The sequence below is a fragment of the Eptesicus fuscus genome, chromosome 13 (assembly GCF_027574615.1).
Source record: "Eptesicus fuscus isolate TK198812 chromosome 13, DD_ASM_mEF_20220401, whole genome shotgun sequence".
Classification (NCBI taxonomy): domain Eukaryota; kingdom Metazoa; phylum Chordata; class Mammalia; order Chiroptera; family Vespertilionidae; genus Eptesicus; species Eptesicus fuscus.
Window position 1 is genome coordinate 32,958,013 of NC_072485.1, and position 27,999 is coordinate 32,986,011.

Sequence of the window (27,999 nt, forward strand, 5' to 3'; positions counted from 1 at the left end):
TTATTTAGTTGTAGTTTGTTCCTTTCATTGCTCTATAACGTTCCACTTAATTTTTAAATTTATTTCCATAGTATCTTTAAAATAGGGACTAATTAAAAGTATGTGTTCTGGTAAACTCCAGAGGATAGGCAACTTGTCTATCTGGGATTATGCAGTTGCTCTAAAAACATTTTATGGATGTTGAAAAAGTATTCTTGGAGAAGTGGTGTTGAAGGTTGAGTTTTCTAAAATATCAAGTGAAGAATCTATAAAACCTTATGTTGAGCAGTGCTTCTTATGTTTCAATATTCGCAGGTACTGGCTTGGATTGGCTCTCTGAAGCCCTTCACTTATGTACACCATTAAAAAATGCTCAGGATGTTCAGCATTTGAAAGATTGGATCTCTGAAACCTGGGTAAATCTGGCAATGGTGGACTACCCTTATGAATCTAACTTTTTACAGCCTTTGCCTGCTTGGCCAATCAAGGTAACAGAAAAATGTGCTTTCCTCAATCACTGTCAATAACATACTTTTCCATTTTTGTGTGTGTGCTTTCTCTGATGTCCAGTATCAGTGGAAAGCTCAGTGACAAAGGGGCTCTGGAATTAGTCAAATCTGGGCAGGAATCCTGGCTTCTGTCACTTTCTGGTTACTCAACCTTGGACATGTGACTGAACTTTTTGGAACCTCAGTTTCTTCATATGAATAATGGAGATAAAATGCATAGATTACAGAGTTACAAAAAGTAGAAATGAGACCAATAGTTGCTGTTAATGGGATAATTACTATGTGTCAAGTCCTGTGCTATGAACTTTACATATTCAGTTTATTTAATCTTTGTGATGTATATGAGACATGTGGTGCTATATAATATACTAGAGGCCCGGTCCATGAAATTTGTGCATGGGGGTGTGTGTCCCTCAGCCAAGCCTGCACCCTCTACAATCCAGGACTGCTGGCTCCCAACTGCTCGTCTGCCTGCCTGCCTGATTGCCCCTAACTGCTTCTGCCTGCCAGCCTGATCACCCCCTAACCACTCCCCTGCCAGCCTGATTGATGCATAACTGCTCCCCTGCCAGCCTGATTGCCCCTAACTGCCCTCCCCTGCAGGCCTGGTCCCCCCCCAACTGCTCTCCCCTGCAGGCCTGGGTCTCCCCCGACTGCCCTCCCCTGCTGGCCATCTTGTGGTGGCCATCTTGTGTCCACCTCGGGGCAGCCATCTTTGACCACATGGGGGCAGCCATCTTGTGTGTTTGAGTGATGGTCAATCTGCATATTACTCTTTTATTAGATAGGATGGTCAGTGTGGCAGCTGCTCTCATAACACTATGATTCAGTCAACTACTTATGCATTCTAAGTGCTACATACATCATAAAGGGGTGATCCTCATGCAGCAAGGTGGAGTGGAAAAAGTACTGACTGGATCTTTGATAAAGAATTACCACTTAGCAGCTGTGTGATCTTGGGCAAGGCTTTCTTCTTCCAAGCCTCCATGTCTTCCTCTGCAGAATGGAATAATGGTACTTACATTCTCCATGTGAGTGTGCCGATGATCAGATAAAATACTGGATGTGAAAACACTCTGGAAAGTGTAACACATTTTAAGGTTCTTGTATACCAAAATTCATCATTGTATGTGTTCTTTTTAAAACATTCATTTGTAAAGAACATTCCTCTTAGTTTTAAAAGCAAAGGCCGGCCAACTTGATGGTTATTAAGTGTAGAGAATATGACTGACTCTACAGCCAGAATGAGTGCTGGAAATGTGAATAGAATTGGTAATATGAGAACCAGGTTTCAAAGCACTTTTAATATAACTGTCCCTGTAAGTTATTAAATGCACACCTTGCTTAAAATTTTGTAACTGAAATGGAACAAGGTCATTTGCTATTAGAGATATTTATCTACAAAGTAGAATAATGATAAATAAATAATAAAAAGTGGAGTGATCAGTGGGTGTCTTGAACATAGTAGCCCAGAGGTAAATGTGTACTGAATTAAATTGAATTTTGATAATACAAAATTATTTAAAAGAGTAGATCTCTCTCATGAATCAAAATAACGAGAAACACTAAATCTGAACCAGTCTCCATATATGTCTATGTGGTAATAATGCCTTATCCTTTTACATTATTTTACTGTTTACAAAGCACTTTCATATACACTGTCTCATTTAATCCTCACAAAAATACTGTGAGAAAAAGAGGTATAATCCCAGTTTTATGCTCAACAAAGAGGATGATGGATGTGGGATTTGAACTCAGGTCTCCCATTGTTCAGAGCCTAGGATCTAATTTAGCACATTGCACTGGAGTAGAAGACTTGACTAAAGGTTTGGGTTGATTGCTGGCCATAGTGTGACAACTATCAGATTTAATTCTGTACTCTGTATATAAAGTGAGAATTACATCTGCATCTTTACACCCACCTGAAGAACAAATGAATTGTTAGATGGTAAGAACATGGGGGAGCCGAAACCGGTTTGGCTCAGTGGATAGAGCGTCGGCCTGTGGACTCAAGGGTCCCAGGTTCGATTCCGGTCAAGGGCATGTACCTTGGTTGCGGGCACATCCCCAGTAGGGGGTGTGCAAGAGGCAGCTGATCAATGTTTCTCTCTCATCGATGTTTCTAACTCTCTGTCCCTCTCTCTTCCTCTCTGTAAAAAATCAATAAAATATATTTAAAAAAAAAAAAAAAAAGAACATGGGGGATTCTCTTGTTATATCTGTAAAGAACTAGATAATAAATATTTTAGGCCATATGGTTTCTGACACAGGTGTAGCAAGAAAGTAGCAGAAAGTAGCCATAGACATATGTAAATGAATTATGATGATTGTGTTCCAATATTGCTTAGTATTTATAAAACAGGAATTGGGCTGGATTTGGCCTGGGGGCTGTAGTTTGCCAATCTGATTTAGAAAAAAAGGTAGGATACACTTTTTTCGTTTGTTTATGATTTGGAACAGTGAATAGTCTAACTTTGGTTTTCTCCCCATTTCTTTAATGTTCCTTTTTTAATTTATTTTTATTTTTTATTTTTATTGATTACAGAGAGGAAGGGAGAGTAGGGAGAGAGATAAAAACATCAATGATGAAAGAGAATCATTGATTGGCTGCCTTCTGCACACCCCCTACTGGGGATCGAGCTGGCAACCCGGGCATGTGCCCTTGGCCGGAATCCAACCTGGGACCCCTCAGTCTACAGGCTGAAGCTCTACTGAGCCAAACCAGCGAGGGCTAATGTTCCTTTTGAGATACTTTTCTATTGAGTCTTAAATGTAAATAAATATTCCATTTTTCTCTCTCTCTTAAATAACTCAAAATGAATGGAACATATCTCAAATGTTTTGTCATCTGTTTTTGATTTAGCACAATCCTTCTTTTATCTTTTGTATATATACAGTATAAAAATTAATTTTTTAGGACAAGATAACTTTGTGTCTGTCCCAAATCACCTTTTATTTATTTATTTTTATCCAGGACTAGTTCTTGTAATTTTCTTCAATTATTTGTTACTGACTTTATCCTTCTTTTGACATATTAAGAAATTTTTTGATTGCTTATGATACATTTATGATTCTGTTTCTTGTCTGAACTGTACCCACAATAAACTTCTCTCTGCTTCTTGCTTGAGAAACTTTGATTGACTACATCTGTCTTTGGTTTCATCCTGATTTCAGAATTTTTCCACTACTTTTAGCTTCAGATCACTTTCTTTCACTGATCATCCTATTTCTCCTTTCTTGACCCCCCTCTCTGTTCTCCCAACCCACTAATCCCTGGAACATTACCCAGTAGGAGACTGCTCTTTCACTTGGATAGTTCCATTTAACCAGGACTCCTCCTCCCTCTGATACACTTCCTCCTTTTTAAAGGGCTGACAAACAGCCATCCTTTTTTTTTTTTTTTTTTCCTTTAAAGCGTCCATTTCATTTTTTAAATTAAATTTATAGGAGTGACATTGATTAATAATATTATATAGTTTTCTAGTGTACATTTCTATGGTACATTATCTGTATATTGCATTATGTGCCAACCACCCAAAGTCAAATAATCTTTCATCACCATATATTTAGCCCTCTTTACCCTTTACTAACACCTCCCCACTTCCCTCTGATAACCACCTCATACTGTTGTCTGTGTCTGTGAGTTTCAGTTTTATATCCCATGCAGGCTTAGGATAGTGCGATAATAAGTAACAGATGAGTTATGGAAAAAAGCAGGTGATTTCCATTTCTGTCTGGTCCTTGTACAGTTCTGAAGGATCCATAGGCAGTGACTGAATGCAAGTTTCCGTGTCAACTCAAGTATCACTCTTTTTAATTTGTCTTTGGGCTTTGCACATTTAGATTCCATTTGCTTTGTTTACTGCTAACAGAAGCGGCAACATTTATGCAGAAATAATCATGGACTTGGCCAATAGGACACCAGGACGAAGAGAAAAGGGAAATAGAAAACGCTCTGTCACTTGACTGCTCCGTCAGCATAAAACTAGCTCTCATCTCAGTTTAAAGAGCAGTTTTAAAGGGTGCAGCAGAGTTTGTTTATTTTGGAAATTTTTTTTAGCTGATAACTTACCAAATCTTTTAGCTTAGCCTTCTGAGCATGCAGATAGATATTGTGAAATAATAAGACATAAAATGGAAAATCTCTTCCGTTTGTCTTAGTGTTTGGTAATGTATGCGACCTCTCTGGGTGGTTTAAGCCAGTTTAGGTGCATTCAATGAAAAGGGAGCTTTTAATGACAAAACTAATGTGATTATCTGAGTGAGTGTGAGAGGGGTATTGAAGCCTTAGAGAATGAAAATCTGTTAGAAAACCTGAATGTATCTGCTTAATCCTTTCTCTAATGTGGATGGACCATTCTCTCTGAGAGGAGATTCGTCTTTTTTTTTAACCTATCTTCTTTCCTTCCTCTTTTAAAAATGTTCCTTGCCCCTTTTTCTTCCATATTCAAATGCTTATCCTCAGAGGTGGGGACACTTAAAGCTTCTGAGCAAATCATTATCTTTCTCTGGTGTTCACTGGCTCCAAGGACAGAACCTAGTATTTGGGTGCAGAGCTGATTAGTTTGGTACTGAGGGTAGAATGTTCTATCATTTCTACAATTTCTACACTTTTAAAATCCACACGTATTAAAATGGACTTCTAATGCTCTTTTCAAGTTTTTCCTGAATGTTTACCTTTGTTTTAGGAAACAGTCTGTTCATTTCATGTGATTCTTGAGCCTCACATTACTGTTTTACAGTTTTCTTCTTACTATAGCATAATAAAAAAGTTTTATGATTTTATAGTGACACAGAATCCCTTCTAAGTGTTTACCAAAACCAAATAAACTTAGAAAAATAAAGACAGTCTAAGAATAAAAGAAATTTGTATAAAAATTAAGCGTGAAAATAGTCATGGGGATGTAAAGTACAGCATAGGGAATATAGTCAATAATGTAATAATTATGTATGGTGCCAGGGGATACAAGACTTACTGAGGGGAATAATTTTCTAAATTATATAAATATTTAACTGCTATGCTGTACACCTGAAACAAATATAAAATAATATTGAATGTCAGCTGTAATTGGCAAATATAAATAAATAAGCATGAGATTACAGGTATATTTAGGCACTTTTTATGTTGTTATTTGTTTCAGACACTGTAACTTTAAAGTTGAGTATGTGTAGTGTAAGTAGTTAAGCTTCAGAGTGAGTCTGTATTTGAATCCCAGTTCTGCCACTCTGGCTGTGTGGCTTTGAGCAATTCTTTCTCTCTTTTTTCCCCTCCAGCTTTTATTTTCTATTTATAACTGTTTAGACAGTGTTATACTTTGCTTTAGGTCAGCTTTCACAATTTATAGTATTTCAGAAAACATAGACCTATAAATAAGTCTTTTTTAAAAAATTCTTTATTGTTTAAAGTATTATATATAGTACTAGAGGCCCGCTCCCTCTGGGGAGAGGGCCTAAGCCGGCAGAAGCGGGAGAGGCTCCCGCCCCCACTGCTGTGCTTGCCAGCCATGAACCCGGCTCAGGGCTTCTGGCTTTGCAGTGCTCCCCCTGTGGGAGCGCACTAACCACCAGGGGGCAGCTCCTGCATTGAGTGTCTGCCCCCTGGTGGTCAGTGTGCATCATAATGACCGGTTGTTCTGCCATTCGGTCGATTTGCATAGTAGCCTTTCATTATATAAGATTATATATGTCTCCTTTTTCCCCCATTAAGCTCTCCTGGCCACCCCCATTCCCCAGCATATGTCCTCACTCCCCTAGTGTCTGGGTCCATTGGTTATGCTTATATGCATGCACACAAATCCTTTGGTTGATCTCTTACTCCCCCCCTTCGTCCCCCACCCACCATCCCTCTGAAATTTGATGGTCTGTTCGATGCTTCTGTGTCTCTGGATCTATTTTTGTTTGTCAGTTTATGTTGTTCATTATATTCCACAAATGAGTGAGATCATGTGATATTTATCTTTCTCTGACTGGATTATTTCACTTAGCATAATGCTCTCTATGTCCATCCATGCTGTTGTGAATGGTAAGAGTTCTTTTTTTTACAGCAGCGTAGTATTCCATTGTGTAGATGTACCACTGTTTTTTAGACCACTCATCTGCTAATGGGCACTTGAGCTGTTTCCAAATCTTAGCTATTGTAAATTGTGCTGCTGTGAACATAGGGGTGCATATATCTTTTCTGATTGGTGTTTCTGTTTTCTTGGGATATATTCCTACCAATCCATGAACATGGTAAATTCTTCCATTTGTTTATGCCTTCCTCTATCTCTTTTTTCAGTGTCCTGTGGTTTTCCGAGTACAGGTCTTTTACCTCCTTAGTTAAGTTTATTCCTAGGTATCTTAATTTTTTGTGTGCAATGGTAAATGGGATTGTTTTTGTTGTTTCTCTTTCTGTGAGTTCATTATTGGTGTATAAAAAAGCCATTGATTTCTGGGCTTTAATTTTGTATCCTGCTACATTGCCAAGTTCATTTGTTAAATCTAGTAGTTTTTTTAATGAAATATTTAGGGTTTTCTATCTATAAAATCATGTCATCTGCAAATAATGACAGTTTTACTTCTTCTTTTCCAATTTGGATGCCTTTTATTTCTTCTTCTTGTCTGATCTGAGCAATTCTCTGAAACCATTGTGTGTTTTAGTTTCTTTATCTGCGAAATGGGGATAATAGTCATTGTAATGCTTATTAGGGTCATTATGAGGATTTAATAGGACCAGGTGTATAGTAAGCACTGAGTCAATGCTAGTGCAAAGGAACAACTATTTTTATTACTATATAATATCAGGGAGACAGATTGTTATACCAGGATTTTGTGGCCAAAGTCTGGGTTCAGAATTGATTTTTTTTAAATTTATTTTTTGGTTGATTTCAGAGAGGAAGGGAGAGGGATAGAGAGCTAGAAACATCAACGATGAGAGAGAATTATTGATGGGCTACCTCCTGCGCGCCCCCCAGTGGGGAGCGAGCCACAACCCAGGCATGTGCCCTTGACCAGAATTGAACCTGGGACCCTTTATTCCTCAAGCTGAGCCTCTATCTACTGAGCCAAACCAGCCAGAGCCAGAACTGGTATTTAAATTCTGAGCTTGTTTCTTCCTGCAGACTGTCATTATATGTTTCTTCCTGGGTCATTGTAGGGGAAGTACTGACCTCAAGAAACATTCAATAGTTATACTAGCAGCCTCAGCCTCAGCCTCAGCCTCAGCTGCCCCATATGAATGAGTTTATGGCCTTATGCAGTGCCTCATGTAGAAATAGTTCAGAAGACGGTATTTGTTAGTGTCCATAAAATATATAGACAGGGGCTATATTGGTGTTGAGTATTTTGTTAGTGTCCATAAAATATGGTACAGGGGCTATATTGGTGTTGAGTATTTTGGATGGAAGTGGTTGGCAGCGACTCTGTCCTTATTGTCTGATTAGATCACAGCCTTCAAGTCAACAATCCACAGACTAAGTGCTTGCCCTTATAAAGTGGGTAATATCTACAAATTATCATGCTTAAGTTGAAGTCTTATATGAGATTGAACCAAATATGCCCATATTTGACTGTGTTTGACTTACTAACATGGCAATTTTATAGGGTTCAACCTTTACATAGTGTTCTGTGCATTCTATAAATCTTTAATAAAATAAAAGTATATGAATATCTCCTTTTGAATTACTACAGTCTTTGACTAAGTATGGGACTAATGTTGAGGTTTTGCCAGTATGACTTCAGTATTTTTTTGGAAAGCTTTATTTACTTTTTGCTACCAGAATTGTTAAGGAAAGGCATAGAGATATTCTCTGTGTGTGTGTGTGTGTGTGTGTGTGTGTGCACGCTAGAGAATGATGCTTGAACTCACAGTCTCTTTGAGATAGAAAAGAACTTTTGAACCACCTATAATAACAAAATTCCCTTAGTGAATTTGCAAACACTTTTCCAAAAAAATTTTAAGTGATTTTTTTTTTTTGGCTTCTACTAGCATATTAGTAGAATTATAAATGGGTACTTTTTTTCTAAAGGGTAATTTGATAGGATGTTGCAAAGGCCTTAAAGATGTTTATTTCCTTTGAACCAGTACTTTCTCTAAGAATTTATCTCAAGAAAAGAATTAAGGATATATGTAAATATTTATCCCCAAGTATGTTTATTTTAGCCTTATTTGTAATAATGGAAGATTGAGAATGATACAGATGAACAATTGTAGGGTTTCTTCAGTTTTCCTCAACTCCCCATCCTGATTGTTTCTCTCTGGACTTTCTCATGTTAGTCAGTGTCCTTCTTAAAGTGTGATGCTCAGAAGCGGATCGAGTACTTCAAGGGTGCTCCGACCTCAAAGTGGACAGCAAGTTGGACATGGAATTTCTACTATCAGAGGCCAAGTTTAAGACCATTATCTTCTTTCTCTTTGTGTAACGGGGGCTGCTGAAACCCTAAATATTGTCAAGCGGTGCCGGTCCCCAGCCTTGCTTGTGTCTTTTAAGGAGTAACTGCTATTTGTAGAGATGGCTATTCATGGGAACTCCTTTTCTTCGCCTGACAGAGGCCCAGTGTTCTAGTGCTGAGAGGGGATCTGATGCCAACATGTGAGTCACGCTCACTTGCGACTGTTCTTTTCTAGAGTTTGAGGCCACTTATTGCTACACGTCAGCACCCCATTCCCCCTGCCCAGTTTGCATTGTCACCCTGCCTCATCTACCATGCTGTGCTTGGACATAATGCTCTTCTCTGCATTCCATGAGTCTACTCTGTAGTTTTGTGATGCATTTTGAAAGAGCTGAATCCACTGTTGGTGTCCACATACAGAAAAGAATGCTGATCAACTGTTGGGGCAGTTTAATGAATTCTTTGATTGATTCTTGATTTCCATATTTTCTTGGTTATTTCCGATTGTTATATTTCTTAGGAACATTTTCTAAGAAAAGTGCTATACAATTAGGTATGTTTTTTACTTGCCATGAATGATTGAGAGTTGTCAGAATAGTAAAACACTGTTTTGCCTTTTTTCTTCAACTTGCATTTACTTATTTCTTTAGGCTCAGTAGTTTTATGAGGCTCTCAGTTTAGCATAATTCATTTCTTTATGCATACCCTAAATCTTGGTGTATGGCCTCATAGTTACTTTTTAAAGGTACAGTATGTCCAGTTATTTGGACATCTTAATTTCTGACTTTTTTCACACTCAATATTATAAAAAACTTACTGGGAAAATGCATACTCTATCTCCCTTTTGGCAAGTCACATTGTAATTAAGCATGTTACAAACTCAGAGAAATCCTACAGTCAAGAAAACTTCACACTTGCTAATACATTTTCTAAATTTCCTAAAACCTTTTATTTCACACACTATCATTTAACATTGCATAGAAATATTGTGCTGAACACATTTGCAGAGAGGCATTTAATTTTTTCTGTAATTCACTTTCTCTGTCTTAAGTTTCCTTTTTCCAGGAAAGTGTTACTGGAAGCTCGTCGTAGGCAGAACTGTGCTGAGAGACTGTGTTTGCTTGTGGCCACTACTCCTTTCTCAGTGTCCTCCGTTCCTGACTGGGAGCATATGCCAGGCCAGGTCTGGTTGCTCCTCCTGCCCAGAATCTCTTTCTAAAGTGGGGTAGCTGAGTTCCTTTTTTTCAGGCTTCTTGTTTTCTGGATTCATATATATATATATATATATATATATATATATATATATATATATATATTTTTTTTTTTTTTTTGTCAGAACTTACCTATTATATATGTTTTTTATCTGAAATGAGAAAGGACCAGATCACTGAATTCGTGTGAAGGTGTTAATAGAAGATGGAAACATAATGTGTTTTTCTTGTCATTGGGGCTCTTTCAGTTTTATAGGGGTTACAACCTAAGCTGTATAACATGATGAGTAAGATGTATATTTCATAACCAGAGACATCTGGTGTTGAATCTAGGTCCTACCATTTACTTGCTGGATGACCTTGAATAAAGTGATTTAACCTAAGAATCAGTTTCTTCATGTAAAATACTGGACAATAATACATCTGATAGGATGGTTTGAGACTTAAGTGATGTAAAGGTTGTAAATTAGGGCTCAGTAATCAGTAGCTATTGTTGTTGTTATTGTTGTTATTCAGCTTTGATTCCATTGCCTGTGATTTCCCCCCAACATTTTATTATAAAAAAAAATTCAGTAAAGTTGAAATAATTGGACAGTGAATACCTATAAGCTAACCACCTAAATTTTATAAATAATACTTTATTATATTTGATATGCTATATCAAATGGATTCACCTATCCATCCTTCTATCTATCCTTCATTTCATTTTATTATTAAAAGCATTTCAAAATTAACTTGAAGACATCAACACACTTTCTAAAATCAGCTTTAATGTCATTAACTAGAGTTCAATATTTGTTTGATTTTTTTAGGTAAAATTTACATACAGTAAAATGTACAAATTGTAAGTGTACTGTTTGTTGTGTAACCTAGACCCCTAGGAAGATATGGAATATTTATATACCCTCGAAAGCTTTCCATGCCCCTGTCCAGATAGTCCCTGCCTTCATTTCCCACCCTGAGGATTGTCTTTGATTTTTAGTACTGAATTTCAGGTACTGAGTATAGTCCAATGATGGGAGTATTTGGGAGCTGGAGAGCTGCCTGATCTGCTTATCATACCACAGGCATTGGAGCTTGGTATAGTTTTTCCATAAGAAATTTTATAAATTTTGTATTTTTATAAAATTGTAGTCATTCATTCAGCAAACACTTAATTACTAGATATCTTGCTTAAGTAAGTGGTGAGGGAGACACACTCTGGAATCAAATGAGTGCTGTAAAGCATTACAGGGGCTCTGATAGAAAAGGCACAGGGCATAGTGAAGCATGAAGGAGGGAGTGACTTAGTTCTTATTACTTTAGGCTCAGTAGTTTTATGAGGCTCTCAGTTTAGCATAACTCATTTCTTTATGCATACCCTAAACCTGACTTGAGGGGCATAGGTAATGATGGCCTCATAGGAGAGGTGATACTTGAGATGAGTATTGTGGAAGATGAGTTGGTGTTTGCTAGGTATTAGATGAATTGGAGAGAGGGAGAAGGAATGTGCAAAAGCAAAGAGGAAGGAAAGAGCTTAGTGGGCTGGAAATGATTTTGCTATGCTGTAGCAAAGGTTGTAGGAGTTAAAACTAGAGTGGTAGGTAGGGAGGACTTTGCATGCTATGCAAATGACTTTGGTTTACTTCTATAGTTTAGGAGTAGTTAAAAGGTTTATTAATCTCTGAAAGGGATTATACTCAAAAGATGGAAATTGTCAAGTAGTATAAGTTAAATGCATATCTTTTAATGATCAAATCAAAGTCCTATGTCTTTTGTTTTATTATACTACTAGTGGCCCAGTGCACAAAATTCGTGCACGGGGGAGGGGTATTCCCTCAGCCCAGCCTGCACCCTCTCCTATTGGACATCCCTCTCACAATCTGGGACCGCTGGCTCCTAACCGCTCACCTGCCTGCCTGCCTGATCGCCCCCAACTGCCCTCCCTTGCTGGCCTGATCTCGCCCCCAACTGCCCGCCCCTGCCAGCCTGATCGCCCCTAACTGCCTCTGCCTTGGCCCCCACCACCATGCTTTGTTCAGAAGGAAGTCGGACGTCTGGAAGATGGCTGGTTGACCTCGTCTAATTAGCATATTATCCTTTTATTATTATACTAGAGGCCCAGTGCACAAAATTCGTGTGGGGTGGGAGGGGTGGGAGGGGTGGGAGGAGGGGGTATCCCTAAGCCCAACCTGTATCTTCTCCAATCTGGGACATCCCTCTCACAATCCAGGACTGCTGGCTTCCAACTGCTCGCCTGCCTGCCTTCCTGATTGCCCCTAACCGCTTCTACCTGCCAGCCTGATTACCCCCTAACCACTCCCCTGACAGCCTGATGATGCCTAACCACTCCCCTGCCAGCCTATTTGTCCCTAAATGCCCTCCCCTGCAGGCCTGGTCACCCCTAACTGCCCTCCCATTCAGGCCTGGTCACCCCCAACTGTTCTACCCTGCAGGCCTGGGTCCCCCCCCAATTGCCCTTCCCTGCAGGCCTGGTCTCTCCCAACTTCCCTCTTCTGCCAGCCTAGTCACCCCTACCTGCCCTCTCCTGCAGACTTGATTGTCCTCAACTGCCCTCCCTTGCAGGCCTGGTCCCTCCCAATTTCCCTCTCCTCCTGGCCATCTTGTGGTGGCCATCTTGTGTCTACATGCGGGCAGTCATCTTTAACCACATGGGGGCAGCCATCTTGTGTATTAGAGTGATGGTCAATTTGCATATTATTCTTTTATTAGATAGGATAGAGACCTAGTGCACGGATGGGGGCTGGCTGGTTTGCCCTGAAGGGTGTCCCGGATCAGGGTAGGGGTTCCCTTGGGGCATGGGGTGGCCTGGGTGAGGGGCCTGTGGTGGTTTGCAGGCTGACCACGCCCCCCGGCGACCCAAGCAGAGGCCCTGGTATCTGGGGTTTATTTATCTTCTATAAACTTTGTAGCCTTGAGCGGAGCCAAGCCTCCTGCTTGCTCTGTGGTAGCAGCCATTTTTGTTGGGATTTATTTATCTTCTATAATTGAAACTTTGTAGCCTTGAGCGGAGGCCAAGGCAGGCCAGGGAAGGTGGAAAGCTTGGCTTTCTCCTTCGCCGGGGATAACTCAAGCCTCCTGCTCTCTCCAGCTCCATGGCTGCTGCCATTTTTGTTGGGATTTGTTTATTTTCTATAATTGAAACTTTGTAGCCTTAAAAGGAGGCCAAGGCAGGCCAGAGGGGGTGGAAAGCTTGGCTTCCTCCATTGCTGGGGGCAACTCAAGCCTCCTGCTCTCTCTCTGGCTGCAGCCATCTTGTTGGGTTAATTTGCATCCTCGCTCCTGATTGGCTGGTTGGCGTGGCTTGTGGGTGTAGCGGAGGCACGGTCAATTTGCATATTACTTTTTTATTAGTATTTATGCTCTGACTCTTCTTTTTATTTCTCTAAAATGACAGGTGGTGTGCCAGTATTTGAAAAATTCCAATTTATCTGATAGAGAGTTGCTGCAGAATATTTTCCAAGCTCTGAATGTATATTACAATTATTCAGGCCAGGCGAGATGCCTGAATATGTCAGAGACATCAACTAGCAGTCTAGGATCCCTGGGTTGGAGCTATCAGGTAAGTATGTATGATTTCTCCAAGTGGAACTTACTTTTCATTGATATGGCTGTCCTGTAACAGAGTTCACAAGATTTTATCACCTAACCTGGATCTCAATGTGGTCTCTCTCTGAAGCCATAATAAGTTTCCTCATTCATTCATTCACTTATGTATTTAATCATCGCCAAATATATTCTGAGTATTTATCATGGGTTAGGCACCCTTCTAGGCTCCACAGATACAAAGATAAGTAAGACATGATCGATTTTACTATCAAATGTAGCTTGTTGAAAAAGAAGCACAATTAATATTACAATAGATTTTGATATGTCCTATAAAGGAAACATTTTATGGACACATAAATGAAGGGGAGTCTAACTTGATTACTTCTCATATTTTGTTCTTTCATTGGTACAATGAGAATAATAAGAATAAGAATACTTTCTTTCCAGAGTTGTTTTGAAGATTCAATCCTATAAATAAAGAGCTAATATCCTATAAATAAAGAGCTAATATGCAAATGGCCATCACGCCCTCATGCTGCCCTAATGGCTCAGACACTCAACACTGGGAGAGAGGAATGGGGACCAGCCAGGCACAAATGAGCTCGCAAGAGAGGAATGGGGACCAGTCAGACTGCAGCCCAGGAGAGGGACAAGCTGCCTGCCCCATTGTCCCGGGCACCAGCAGCTGGGGCTGTGGTCTGGGAGAGGGACAAGCTGCCCACCCTGCAGTCCTGGGTGCCAGTGGCTGTGCCTGCGCCTGCAGCCCGGCCCAGGAGAGGGACAAGCCACACACCCCATGGTCCCGGGTTCCAGCAGCTAGGGCTGCGACCCAGGAAAAGGACAAGCTGCCTGCCCTGTGGTCCTGGGTGCCTGCAGCTGCGGCCTGGGCAAAGCTTCCCAGCCACAGTCCCCTGCAGCTGCAGCCAGCCTGGGAGAAGCCGGCCGGGTCCTGGGTGCCTGCAGCGGGCTGGAGGAGGGAATCCTGGGTCCTGGGTGAGGGGCGAGGTGGAGGTGGTTAAAGGCAATTAGGCCAGCAGGGGAGCAGTTAGGGGCGATCAGGCAGTCAGGCAGAGGGGTTAGGGGTGATCAGGCAGGCAGGCAGGCAGGCGAGCAGTTAGGAGCCAGTGGTCCCTGATTACAAGAGGCAGTCGGACATCCCCCGAGGGGTCCTGAATTGGAGAGGGTACAGGCCAGGCTCAGGGACCCCTCGGGGGATGTCCGACTGCCTCAGGGGTGAATTTCATGCACCGGGCCTCTGGTAGGATAATAGATGTGAAAAAAACAAACAGTTTACAAAGAAGGAATATACATATAGCTCTAACTTCTGTGATTTCTCATCTGAGCCTTTCCAGGAGCAATAAGAGGTGGTATGACACAGAGAGGTAAAGAGCAGGAACTCTGAAGCCAGACTGCCTGAATTCAAACTCTGGCTTTGTTGCTTACTAATGTATGACTTTGGACAATTTATTTAACTTCTTTGTGCCTTATTTTTTCACTAGACTCTTATGGGTTGCTTTCTCAGGCTTGCACAGAAATGGTCATGCCCTTTTGTACCAATGGTATTGATGACATGTTTGAACCTCACCTGTGGGACTTGAAGGCATTTTCAGATGATTGTTTTAAACAGTGGGGTGTGAAACCAAGGCCCTCCTGGATCACTTCTATGTATGGAGGCAAAAACATCAGTTCTCACACGAACATCATTTTCAGGTGAGTTATTGCTGTTCCAAAGAAAAACTTTGTTGTTGGAAACATTTGTAGAATAGCTGAGAAAATAGAACCAGGAAAAATGTTGGACAATAAAATAATATAGAATACAACCAATGGTATACTGTTTTCCTATGACTTGAAAGATAGAGGATGCTGGGAGCATTTGAGATCTTGCTTCCAGGCATGTCATACGTTTGGCTCAAATAAACTCTTATAAAAATTCCCTGGAAGAAGAACAAGAAGAAGAAGAGGAAGAGGAAGGATGGGGAGGGGAAGGGGGAAGTAAGGAAAGGGAAGGGGAGGGTAAGAAGGGGAAGAGGAAGAGGAGGGGAAGAAGGGGAAGGGGAAGAAAAAGAAAGAGGATGTGGAGTAGAGACATGATTTAGAAGAAAAAGAAGACAGAAGAGGATGCAGAGTAGAGATATGATTTTACACTATTACCACCATTGTTAAAGGCTTAAAAACAGCGCAGCAATAAAATGAAAAAAAATTTTTAAATATATATTTTTATTGATTTCAGAGAGAAAGGGAGAGGGAGAGAGAGAGATAGAAACATCAGTGATAAGAGAGAATCATCGATTGGCTGCCTCCTGCACTCTCCCTATTGGGGTTCGAGCCCGCAACCCAGGCATGTGCCCTTGACTGGAATCGAACCCAGGACCCTTCAGTCCACAGGCTGAAGCTCTATCCACTGAGCCAAACCAGCTAGGCAGTGGTCGGCAAACTCATTAGTCAACAGAGCCAAATATCAACAGTACAATGATTGAAATTTCTTTTGAGAGCTGAAAACTGACTTCTGCACATGGGCCACGAAGTTTCAATCGCATGTACATGCGCGCCCGCACGTGGTATTTTGTGGAAGAGCCACATTCAAGGGGCCAAAGTGCCACATGTGGCTGGAGAGCCGCAGTTTGCCGACCACTGAGCTAGGGCATGAAAATATTTTTTTAAAATTCCTCAGCACAAAATGAAGCATCATTTGTTCACAATTTGCCTTACTTTTGTTACTATTGTTATTAATGGTAATAAAATTTTTTTAGTATCTATTCAACAAATACTTTTGAAGTACCCAATCTGTTCTGTTCCAGGCACTATATGAGGAACTTTAAATAAATTACCAAAAATTGAACCCTTCTAACAATCCTGTGAAGTAGTTGTTATAGTTCCTTTTTCCTGAGGAGGAAAGTGAGGGTCACTGTGTTCAGTCACTTGCCAAAGTTCATCCAGATTTATTTTAGTTACTAATAAAACCAGATTTCAATCTTGGTCTGTTTGACCACAAAACTCCTGTTTGTTCTTCTACATTGTACTGCTCTTATGGTGACATATGTGGTATTGGTTCACATCAGTTATTTGAGTAGACTCTTAATGTATCTGATTGCCACTTCAAAATTTCCATGCTTTGGCTTGTATATCAGGTTGTCAGCTATTAAAAATAGCAACTAGTTAATAAAAAAATTTATTTCCAAATCTATATGGAAATAGTAGAGAGATACCCATACACATCTCTTAACCTGGAGCTATTGTATAAATTGTAAATGTCATTCTTTTACAAACTTTTATAAATAAGAGTTAAATTTGATGTTCAGGACATGCTCAATAGCTTTTAGGAGTAAGGAGTGCTGTTTTGACCGAAGGATCACTCCTTGGGTTTAGGCCCATAACACTGCTCACTTTGCAATCTAGTTTATTGGGTTGATGATATTTTCTGATCCAGTAGGGTACCTACCCAGAATAAAAGGTGAAACACTTTAATGGAAAACTTAAAGATTCTTTTTGTTTAATTTCCTTAAGTTGTGTTCCTTGTGCTCAATAGGATTCTTCACAGCTATAGTCTTTAGCTCAGCCTTATAAAAGTGACAGTTGAACAAATAAATCTTTTTAAGGCATTTAAGGAAATGGTGCCAAATTTGGGTGTTTGAAATTAGGGAAATATAAAAGGACTGAGAGGACTGAAGAAAGTTTAAGTATAAGCCTAGGGTCTCCAAGCTTATCATTGTTCCTCAGAGGAGAAAGTACTTTGTTAATTTTTTGTTTTTCTCTAGGAGCTAATCTCTGTGTAGTATTTATATGGATTTCTCTTGCATGCTAACATTCCAAGGTCACCCTTCCTTGCTTTGACCTTATAAAGCTGAAGTTCAAGTTGAATTATAAAGTGGAGTCTGTATGAACATTATAAGTGTATTGACGAGGATGAGGAATGACATACGAAATTCAGGAAGGCTTCAGAGGCATGTGCAAGTTTAAAGGCAGGACTGTGTGATAATGCTGGTATATCATTCTGCCATGGCAAGTCTACTTTTAAAAGAAATATTTTCCCATTTGTTGCTAGGTGAAAAATCCAATGCAAAAAAATTTAAGTTATTTAAAAATTCAGAATTCTCCTGTTTTTCTGAAGGAAGCACACTCCCAAAGTTAAGGAGCAGCCTCGGGTGTCTCTGTTCTGTGTACTTATGGAAAAATTTCTTCGTCCTAGAAATTAGTGGTTACCAGCTAGAAAACATTTCTGGTTGATGAGTGAGAAAATGTCCAAGGAACCATGTGAAAATATCTTTATGTTCATGCTTCTTTCCTCAGGTTGCCTCATACAAATCCAAGCATGACTGCTTCTCTGATTGGAAAGTTCAGTCTGTATTTGTTGGATTGATGATTTGCAGGTTAAGAGCTTGGGCTTTGAAATCAGAGAGACCTGGGTGCTGTTTTTCCTTTTTCACCAAGTTAGCTGTGTAACCTCAGGCAGATGGCCAATTTATATTATTAGAAAACTAGTACACAAATTCATGCACATTGAAAGGAAATTAATGTGCACAAATTCATGCACATTGAAAGGAAATTAATTAGAAGAAATTTTGGAGGCCAGGGAGGGACCGCGGGAGGGCTCCAGGGCATGTCCAGCCCATCTAGCCCAGTGCATGTCATAGTCGACTGATCAGTCAGACACTTAGCATATTAGACTTTTATATATATAGATAGTGACTTCCTGACAGGTTTATTTCAGGGAGTATGTAGACTGTTATGGAAGGGGGCACTATGATGGTAGAGATTTTTGTCTGTTCACGAATTCCCTGTGCCCAGTCAGTGCCTGCTACAGAGTAGGCACTCCATAAACATTTGCTGAATGAATGAAAACTCAAGAAATAGTAGCTATTAGTGGTTTCACTTCAGCAGTTTTTTTCCATAGTGGTTTTGTTGGAAGTATTAATTTTCCCCCCATCCTTAATTGGTAAGAAATTATGTTACCCCAATGGTTATTCTCAGTTATTTAAATATAAATCTAAAATGAAATTCCTGAGAAGCTGATTAACATAATTTTTCAGGCAAATTAATTGTTCCCAGCAATTAAGTGAGACTCACTGTTGGAAATTTTATCCAGGCAATTAGATTTTCTCATGAAAGCTATTATTACTTTTTTTTTTCTTTGTAAATTTCCCAGTGACTGGTTTAGCTTTCACTTGTCTAGGACGAAGAAATTCAAGTCCATGTGCATCTTAGGTCTCTCAGCAACTCCAAACACTGTTGCTAAGTCACTCGGCTGATTCAGATGACCTTTTAAATCAAATGCAGTTTGCCTATTATGTGGCTGTTAGGATGGCTTTTTTGTTTTGCAAATAATGGAGAGTTTCCTAATCGGGTTGGTCCTGTCAAATTGAAATAATGATAACGGCTATTTGTTCACTCAAGAGAATACAACCCCTTGTGTAGTTTACTCTAAAAATATATTTGGTAGTTGAAAACTAAGGATCCTATTTTGCATGTGAGTTTTGCCTTTTTGTTTTTAATAAAACCAAAAAAATACATTTTTGGAATTGATTCTCTCCCCCCCTCCAAGCATGATGTTATTAAGTTGAAATTGAATGTTTTTTTCTTAAGAAAAGTGAAAATTTATGGTGAGAATTTAAAGTTGCATTTCAAACACACATATATTTAATGTACCTAACTGCATATTTTTCATTTAATTTGTACATTTGCCTAGAAAAACTGATTGCATTAGTTTTCTGACCCAATTTCTATGAGAAATGGTTTTATGTTCCTTTTCATGATTCATGTACTTCTCAGAGGTGGCAACACTTCTCAGGCTTACAAAATATGATAATAATTATAATGCTGCACATTTATGTGGTATTTTATAGCTTATAACTTTCATATATAATATTTAAGTTGGACCCCACAATATCTCTATGAGGGAGGGACATTATCTTTAAAATTTTTTGGGAGGGGTAATGCATGTTGGAATTGAGGGTCATAGAGGTCAGGTGACTTACCCCAAATCATGTGGCTCATAAGGGTATAAAAACTTAGATCTGCTGACTTAGTTAATTGTTCTTGCCATTGCTACACACAGGTGAAGTCAGTCTCTATATTTATTTATTTTTATTATTATTATTTTTTAAAATATATTTTATTGATTTTTTTACAGAGAGGAAGGGAGAGGGATAGAGAGTTAGAAACATCGATGAGTGAGAAACATCGATCAGCTGCCTCCTGCACACCCCCTACTGCGGATGTGCCCGCAACCAAGGTACATGCCCTTGACCGGAATCAAACCTGGGACCTTTCAGTCTGCAGGCCGACGCTCTATCTACTGAGCAAAACTGGTTTTGGCTTTATATTTATATTAATCACTTATATTAACTCTGCTTTGTCATATAAAAAGTACTGAAGTGATTTACATGTTCCTGACCTTGTATACATGTATTTATACATCTTTTTTGAGTAGGGCATCTGGTATCTGGCCAAAGACAACTAGACATTCACATTCATTTTTAATTCATTCAGAACATTTGCATGGCTCCTATAAGTGCCAGGCACTGAAGCTACTGTAATAAACAAAGTAGAAAAAAATTTCTGCCCTTGGGCAGTTCTAGTTTAAAGATAGATAATAAACTAAATAGCACCTGTAAGTATGTTAGGAGATACATGTTAAGGAGGAAAAATAAACCAGGGAAGAGGGTTGTGAAATGTTAGGGGGTATAAGAGAGACAGGTTTGAAATTTTAGGTGGGAATGACCAAGGAAGACTTCACCAGGGGTTGACTTTTGGAAAATGATCTGGCAGTAGTACCTAGATAGCTATGAGTGTGGTGGGGTAAGAACACTCCACAAAGAGGAATTAGCAAGGGCAAAGGCCTTGAGAGGTAAATGTGCCAGCAAGTTCTCCTCCAGGGACAGGAAGGAAGTCAGTGTGGCTGAAGTAGTTAATGAGGGAGAGAACAGCAGGAGTTGAAATCAGCGTCAGCAGAGGGCCCAGATCATGTAGAGAATTGTAGGTCCTAGTAAGGACTTTGATTTTTACTTTGAATGAGATGGGAAAACTTGGAATGTTTTGAGAAAAGGAGTGACATAATCTGATTCAGGTTTTAATAGGATCAAATTGTTACCCTACTGATAGTAGGGAGAGAAGAATAGTGAGAAAGGTCAGTAAAAGGCTAGTCAGGCTAGAGATAATGGTGACCTGGATCAGAGTGGTGGCAGTGAATATGGTGACAGGTGTTCAAATTCTGGATATATTTGAATATGTAGCTGACAAGATTTGTTGACAGATTGGGTGAGAAATAAATAGATTAAAGAGTGACACCAAACTTGAGCAACTAAGACAGGGTGCCATTCACAGAGATGAAAGAACATACATAAAAATGTCCTGTTGTTTTGAGTGATAGATAAAGATTTTCCAAGAGGTGCCATATAAGGGGAAAGTGATCTAATACCTGCAATGCCATGGGCCAGATACATAAATCCAGGTATTTTGGTCCCTGTTTTATCTTGAGAAATCTAAGCTTCCATGAGATTAGGAAGATGAGAGGCTGACTTGGGACTGGAACCCAAGTATGTCTGATCCCAAAGTTCGTGCTCTTTTTACTGTGCACCACACAAGTCACGAAGGTATGTGCTGTTGATTTTCAACAACAGTCACGTGTCCGTGAAATGTAATGTAGTATAAAATCAAGTATTGGACTAGGGCTATAAGAACTATGCTTGTATATCAGATTTGCCATTGCTAGCTGAATGAGTTGGGTGTTAGCTTTCTTACCTATAAAAGAATTGTCATTAAACCTACCTGACAAGATTGTTATAAGGGTCAAATGTGAAAGACTTTGTATATTCTAAACCAGTCTACACTGTGGAGTTTATAATACTAGGGAACAATTAGATTTACAATAATGTCAAGAATGAAATACTTAGCTATGAGTTTAACAGAAAAAGTGTGAGATGTATACACTGAAAACTACAAAAAATTGTTGGAAGAAATTAAAGGTGTAAATAATGGAAAGACATTTTATGTACTTATGGAAGAAGTAATATTGCTAAGATATCAGTCCTCCACAAACTGATCTACAGATACAGTCATTCCTATAAAAATCCCAACTGTTTCTTTTTACAGAAATTGACAAGCTCGCATTTAAATGTATATAAAAAATGCAAGGGACCTAGAATAGCCAAAACAATCTTGAAAAGGAAGAACAAATATGAAGAACTCATACTTCCTGGTTTTGAACTCATACTTCCTGATTTCAAAGTTGTTATAAAGCTACCGTAATTGATACAGTGTGACACTTGCGTAAAGATAGACATATAGACCAGTGTAAGAGAATACGATAATCCAGAAGTCAACCTTCATATGTTTGGTCACTTGATTTTCAGACAAGAATGCCAAGATAGTTCACTGGGGAAAGAATAGGCTTTTCAAGAAATGATGCTGGGAAAGCTGGATATTCACATGCAAAACAATGAAGTTGGATCCCTATTTCATACCATACCAAAATATTAACTCATAATGGATCAAATGGAAGAAACCAAGATGGTGGCATAAGGTATACACCTGTATGTGCTGCCTCTCACAACCACACCAAAACTACAACTAAAAGACAAAATGACTATAACCCAGAACCACAGGAAAGCTGGCTAAGTAGAAGTTCTACAACTAGAACGAAAGAAAAAAGCACATTGAGACCGGGTAGGATGTGCAGAGGCGTGGAAAAGCAGAGGTACAGAGGCACGCGAATTGGGCTGGTGACGGGGTGCACTGTTTTTCTCAATCGGGAAGGAGATACAAGCTCCCTACTGCTCTGAACTCAAATTTCTGGCGAGACTCTGGGACCCAGGCTCCTATGGGGAGAAGCTGGACTGTCTGGCATCAGGTCAGAAAGTGAGGGTGGCTTTCTTGCAGAAGTGCTTGCAGGAATCATTGTTTACTGCGCTGGGGCACAGGACGTGGGGACGCGGAGACACAGAGACGGCTGACTGGCAGCCATTGCTGTTTACTACACCCTGGTGATTTCCTGAGACCCCGCCCCACCCAATTTACAAATCCACCCAAACTGTGTGCAGTGGATTTTGCATATGAATGGTCTGCCCTTCCGCAGCTTAACCTAACAAACTGCAGCTGGGTCAGACAGCTCCAAAACTTCCAAATCCCAAACAAAGAGGAGATCTCCCTGTAGCTCCTGCTGGGTGGCCTCAGGCAGTAGCTGACTTGCACCTCCTGGGAGATCCAGGAGCCAGTGTACCTAGTGATCAGTGTGAGACGATACCAGATTTCAACTCCTCACATTCATAAGTGACACACTCAAGGGGCAGACTCAGAGAGCAACAAAGCTCCACTGAAGCAAGTCCTGCCCTATAAGGGTATCTCCAGCACAGCAGTTCTTCCATTATAGACAAAGCGGCCTGGAGGTCAGTTCCTCTCAGTGTACCAACAACAATCAAGGCTTAACTACAAGATTGTCTACCCAGCCCACAAAGGGGTACACCAAGAGTGTCCACCTCAGGTGATTGGGGAGGCTGAGCCACTGGGCCCTATAGGTCACCTAGCACACAAAGCCACTCTATCAATACAGGGAAGCAGCCAAATTGTGGAGACAAAGAAACATGCCACTAATGAAAGAAATGGAGGAAAGCAAACTACTGGATATCGAGTTCAAAACCACAGTTAAAAGGTTATCAAGAATCTTCTAGAAACTTCTGAGAAACTTAGTGAGACCTTTAAGGACCTTAATGAGAATGCCAAAAAAATGGAAAAGGACCAGTCAGAAATTAAGCATACACTGTCTGAAATAAAGAATAATATATAGAAATTCAACAGTAGACTAGAGGACCCCAAGAATCAAACCAAAGATTTGAAATACGAGGAAGCAAAAAACACCCAACCAGAAAAACAAAAAGAAAAAAGAATTAAAAAATATGAAGATAGTGTAAGGAGCCTCTGGGACAACTTCAAGTATACCAATATCCGAATTATGGGGGTGCCAGAAGAAGAGAGAGAGCAAAATATTGAAAACCTATTAGAAGAAATGATAGAAAACTTTCCCTACCTGATGAAAGAAATAGACCTACAAGTTCAGGAAGCGCAGAGTACCCCAAACAAGAGGAATCCAAAGAGGACCACACCAAGACACATCATAATTAAAATGCCAAGGGCAAAAGACAAAGAGAGAATCTTAAAAGCAGCAAGAGAAAAACAGTTAATTACCTACAAGGGAGCACCCATGTGATTATCAGCTGATTTCTCAACAGAAACTATGCAGGCCAGATGTGAGTGGCAAGAAATATTCAAAGTGATGAACAGCAAGAACCTACAACCAAGATTACTCTACCCAGCAAAGCTATCATTCAGAATTGAAGGTCAGATAAAGAGTTTCACAGACAAGATAAAGCTAAAGGAGTTCATCACCACCAAACCAGGATTATATGAAATGCTGAAGGGTATTCTTTAGGAAGAGGAAGAAGAAGAAAAAGGTAAAGATAAAAATTATGAACAACAAAGTGACAACAAATACATATCTATCAACAAGTGAATCTAAAAATCAAGTGAATAAAAAATCTGATGAACAGAATGGACTGATGTATATAATAGCATCAGGGACATAGAAAGGGAGTGGACTGACAACTCTTGGGGGGAAGAGGGTGTGAGGGGTGCGAGAAGAGATTGAACAAAAATCTTACGCCTATGGATGAAGACAGTGGCAGAGGGTAAGGGCATGGGATGGCGGCGGGGGGGGGGGGGGGGGCGGTCAGGTGGAGGGGAGCTATGGGGGAGAAAAAGAGGAACATCTGTAATAATCTGAACAATAAAGATTTATTTAAAAAATAAAAATAAATGGATCAAATGATTTAATTGATGACCCAGTTTAAAAATTGGGAAATGCAAATCAAAGCCACAATAAGATTCATTTCATATCCACATAGGATGACTATAATTAGAGGATGAGGGGATAGGTGATAAAGGTGAGGGGAAATATAGTCAATAAAACTATTGTGATAAGTTTGCACGGTGATAGGTGATTACTAGAATGAGTGAGGTGATCACTTTGAAAGGTATAGAATTGCTATATTGTACACCTGAAATTTATATAACTAACATAATATTGTATACCAACTATACTTAAATTTAAGAAAGTAAAAAAAAAAGGTAAGTGTTAGCAAGGGTATAAAAAAATTGGAACCCTCATATGTTGCTAGCGCAAAATGTAAAATGGTGCAGCCATTTTGGAAAACAGGCAGTTCTTCACAAGGTTGAGTCACCATATATACCAGCAATTCCATTCTTAGGTCAATCTGTACCCAAGAGAAATGAAAACATGTATCGATGCAAAAACTTATACATGAATGTTCATAGGAGCAATATGCACAATAGAAAAAAAAGTGGAAAGAATACAAATGTACATCTGATGAATGGATACATAAAATGTGGCATATTCATACAATGGAATATTATTTGGCAATAAAAAGGAATAATGTACTGATACATACTACAACATAGATGAATACTGAAAACATTATGCCACAGTAAAAGAAGCCAATCACAAAAGACCACCTATTATATAATTCCATTTACATGAAATGTCCAGATTAGACAAATCCATAGATACAAAGAGTAGATTAGTAGTTGCCTGTGACTGAGTGAGGGAGTTTGGGGGAGGAGAATGGGGATTATTAGCTACTAATGAGTATGGGTTTCTTTTCAGGATGAAAATGTTCTAAAATTGTGGTAATGGCTACAAAACTCTGAATATACTAAAAACCATTGGATTCTACATTTTAAATGGATAACTTTTGTGGTGAAATATATCTCAACAAAGCTGTGAAATATTATTAGGGATGCTGTCTATGATTGTACTGGATTTTTACTAAGCTAAACTAAATAGCCTGCTTCAAGGATTGATCCTTTTTACAGTGAAAAGTGTTGTATGAACCAGCCAGGATTAATAACTTAATAGCATTTCTGTAACTTTAAAGCCAATGTAAAATGGGAGTCTTTGAATAATTGGCCAGTTTTCTGGTTCAGATTTGGAGGAAATTTTTCAGTTCAATCATCCTGTTTCCCAAAGTACTGTACTACAAAGAAAGTAGTGTATGAAAAATGAAGGGTTGGTATTTTTTTAAAGAGCTAAAAGATAATTATCATTTCAAATATGAGAGTTTTTATTTATTACTTTCATACTTGGCTCCTAGGAAAGTGGCATTAATTGAGGAACTGCTATGTGCCTGATACTTGTGCTTATTAAATATACCCATAGTACCATCTTGTTTAATCTGTACAATAACCTTATGAGGTCAGCCTTGTTATCTCTCTTATAGAGGAGGAAAGTAATATGGCTTTTGAGTGATGAAGCTGGGATTGAAATTTAGGTTTTTAAATTCCACTTTCCAGTACAATCTGGGTTGACTCATGGGGCACCACCTTCATTCTTTGGTCCCATTTCTTTCTTTAAAAAAATTATATATATATATATAAAATAACTCTGTTTTGCTATATATATATATATATATATATATGTATATATATATATATATATATATATATTTATTGATGTCAGAGAGGAAGGGAGGAGAGAGAGATAGGAACATCAATGATGATAGAGAATCATTGGAATCATTGATGGCTGCCTCCTGCACACACCTCACTGGGGATCGAGCCTGCAACCTAGGCATATGCCTTGAATGATAATCGAACCATGACCTCCTGGTTTATAGGTTGATGCTCAACTACTAAGCCATGCCTGCTGGGCTGGTCCTATTTCTTGTACTTGGTTTCAGAAATATTGTAGAACTCCAGTATGAATCACATTTCTATAGGACAGATTCAGTCCTCAGATCAAATCCTCCAGTTTATATATAAGCTTGTAATTTTAGTTGTTGTGCATAAAGTAGGTTTCTTCTATCTTATCTGGATATAGGTATGAAAAACTAACAATCTTATTTTTTCTTCTTTCCCTCACATAGCAATGGTGATCTAGATCCCTGGTCAGGAGGTGGAGTAACCAAGAACATCACAAACACCTTGGTTGCCATCGTTATCCCAGAGGGGGCCCATCATCTAGATCTCCGAGCCAACAATGCCTTTGACCCCATGACCGTGCTATTAGCCCGCTCCTTGGAAGTTAAATACATGAAGCAGTGGATTAGAGATTTCTATGCCTATTTAAGGAAGAAGCACTGAACAACTTTCGATCATTTTCAGTTTCTTTTATGTTCATTTCACTCACATTCCCATTCACTTTGGTTTTCTACGCATAACCACTTTCCCTTTTTTATCATTAGATTTGGTGGGGCAAAAGTTGAGATAGAAGAGAGGGTGATGATGGTGACAGCAGCCACCCCAGACCCCAGGTTCTGGCCATCTCTGCACCTCTTTCAGGAGGAATTTTTTTGTGACAGCTGTCCCTCACCATCAGTGGCCCTCATAACTGGAACAGAGTTCCTGACTGCCTTTCACAAGAGTTAGAGTCAGTTCCTTTGTTTCTCTACAAGCAGGGATTTCTCTTGCCTTTGAGACAAGTCTCTGGCTCATTTATTATTCCACACCCCTGCCCTCCTAAAAGGGAAAGCAGAAAATAGATTAAAATGATGTAATTGCAGCTGATAGGAAGGATGTCCGATGCCAATCCAGGATATAAGAGCCATTTCTTTTGTACTTGATTTACAGGCTTTGAACTGTGCTGTAAATAAAGAATAAGGCTGGACCTTATACCTGTGTGTTGCTCCTGAAGCTCATTCCAGCTGTGGGGAATGCTGTGTGCACTGGGCTTGGCTGTTTTTGGAAAGTCCTTTAATTTTCTCTTTTCCACTTGGCAGCTCTTCTTAGTTCTGGGATATTTGCCACTGTGGTACTGCCAGTAAGAAATCTGGCTTGTTTCTGCTCCATTTCTCTTTGTTCCTGAGGTCAGTTTTGTGATAATTTGGTTCCATTTTGCCCGTTTAGGAAAATAACTCTGTTTTGCTTCATTTTACACCAGAGCAAGCTTTTATATGCTGTGGTCACTGATGATACTTCAGTAAGAAGCCTTTAAAAATTGATTAATCAGCTATTCAGAAGGTAGAATGTAGTTATGTTCAGCATTTTTTTAAAATTGTATTTTCTGGTAGTCGTTGCAGCTGTCATTCAAGCCAGAAGTGTCAGTACACTAAGAGGCAGGTGCACGAGAACTTTTCTGTATGGCGTGCAAAAGACAAGCTGACTAATTCATGCGGGCAGCATATTTGACATTAATAAATGGCCAAGCCGTTCCTACTTCCAAAGGGTTGGCTTCTTTCAAGCAGTTCTTACACTGAAACCTTTCTTCAGAAGAGCTTTTCTAGGATAACAAATAGGGTTGGATCAAAACCTTTCAGGGACACAGAGAGAGACTAACAGTTTCTACTCTGTTGAAAGAGTTCTTCCCCCTTGTTCCTTTT

At 39.5% G+C, this 27,999-nt stretch overlaps 1 protein-coding gene across 4 annotated transcripts in view; it reads left to right on the top strand.

The window, feature by feature from the left end:
- Positions 1-27,292, top strand: part of PRCP (prolylcarboxypeptidase) — a 64,546-nt gene extending 37,254 nt beyond the window's left edge. For 3 of the 4 annotated variants that reach the window (XM_028158357.2, XM_008150021.3, XM_028158358.2), the window contains exons 7-10: positions 295-467; positions 13,467-13,631; positions 15,141-15,328; positions 26,548-27,292. In XM_028158357.2, the coding sequence (XP_028014158.2) occupies positions 295-467; positions 13,467-13,631; positions 15,141-15,328; positions 26,548-26,764 (743 nt within the window). In that variant the 3' untranslated portion in view covers positions 26,765-27,292. The remainder of the gene's footprint in view (positions 1-294; positions 468-13,466; positions 13,632-15,140; positions 15,329-26,547) is intronic. The other variant, XM_054724686.1, reaches the window with a different exon arrangement.
- Positions 27,293-27,999: the final 707 nt, after the last annotated feature.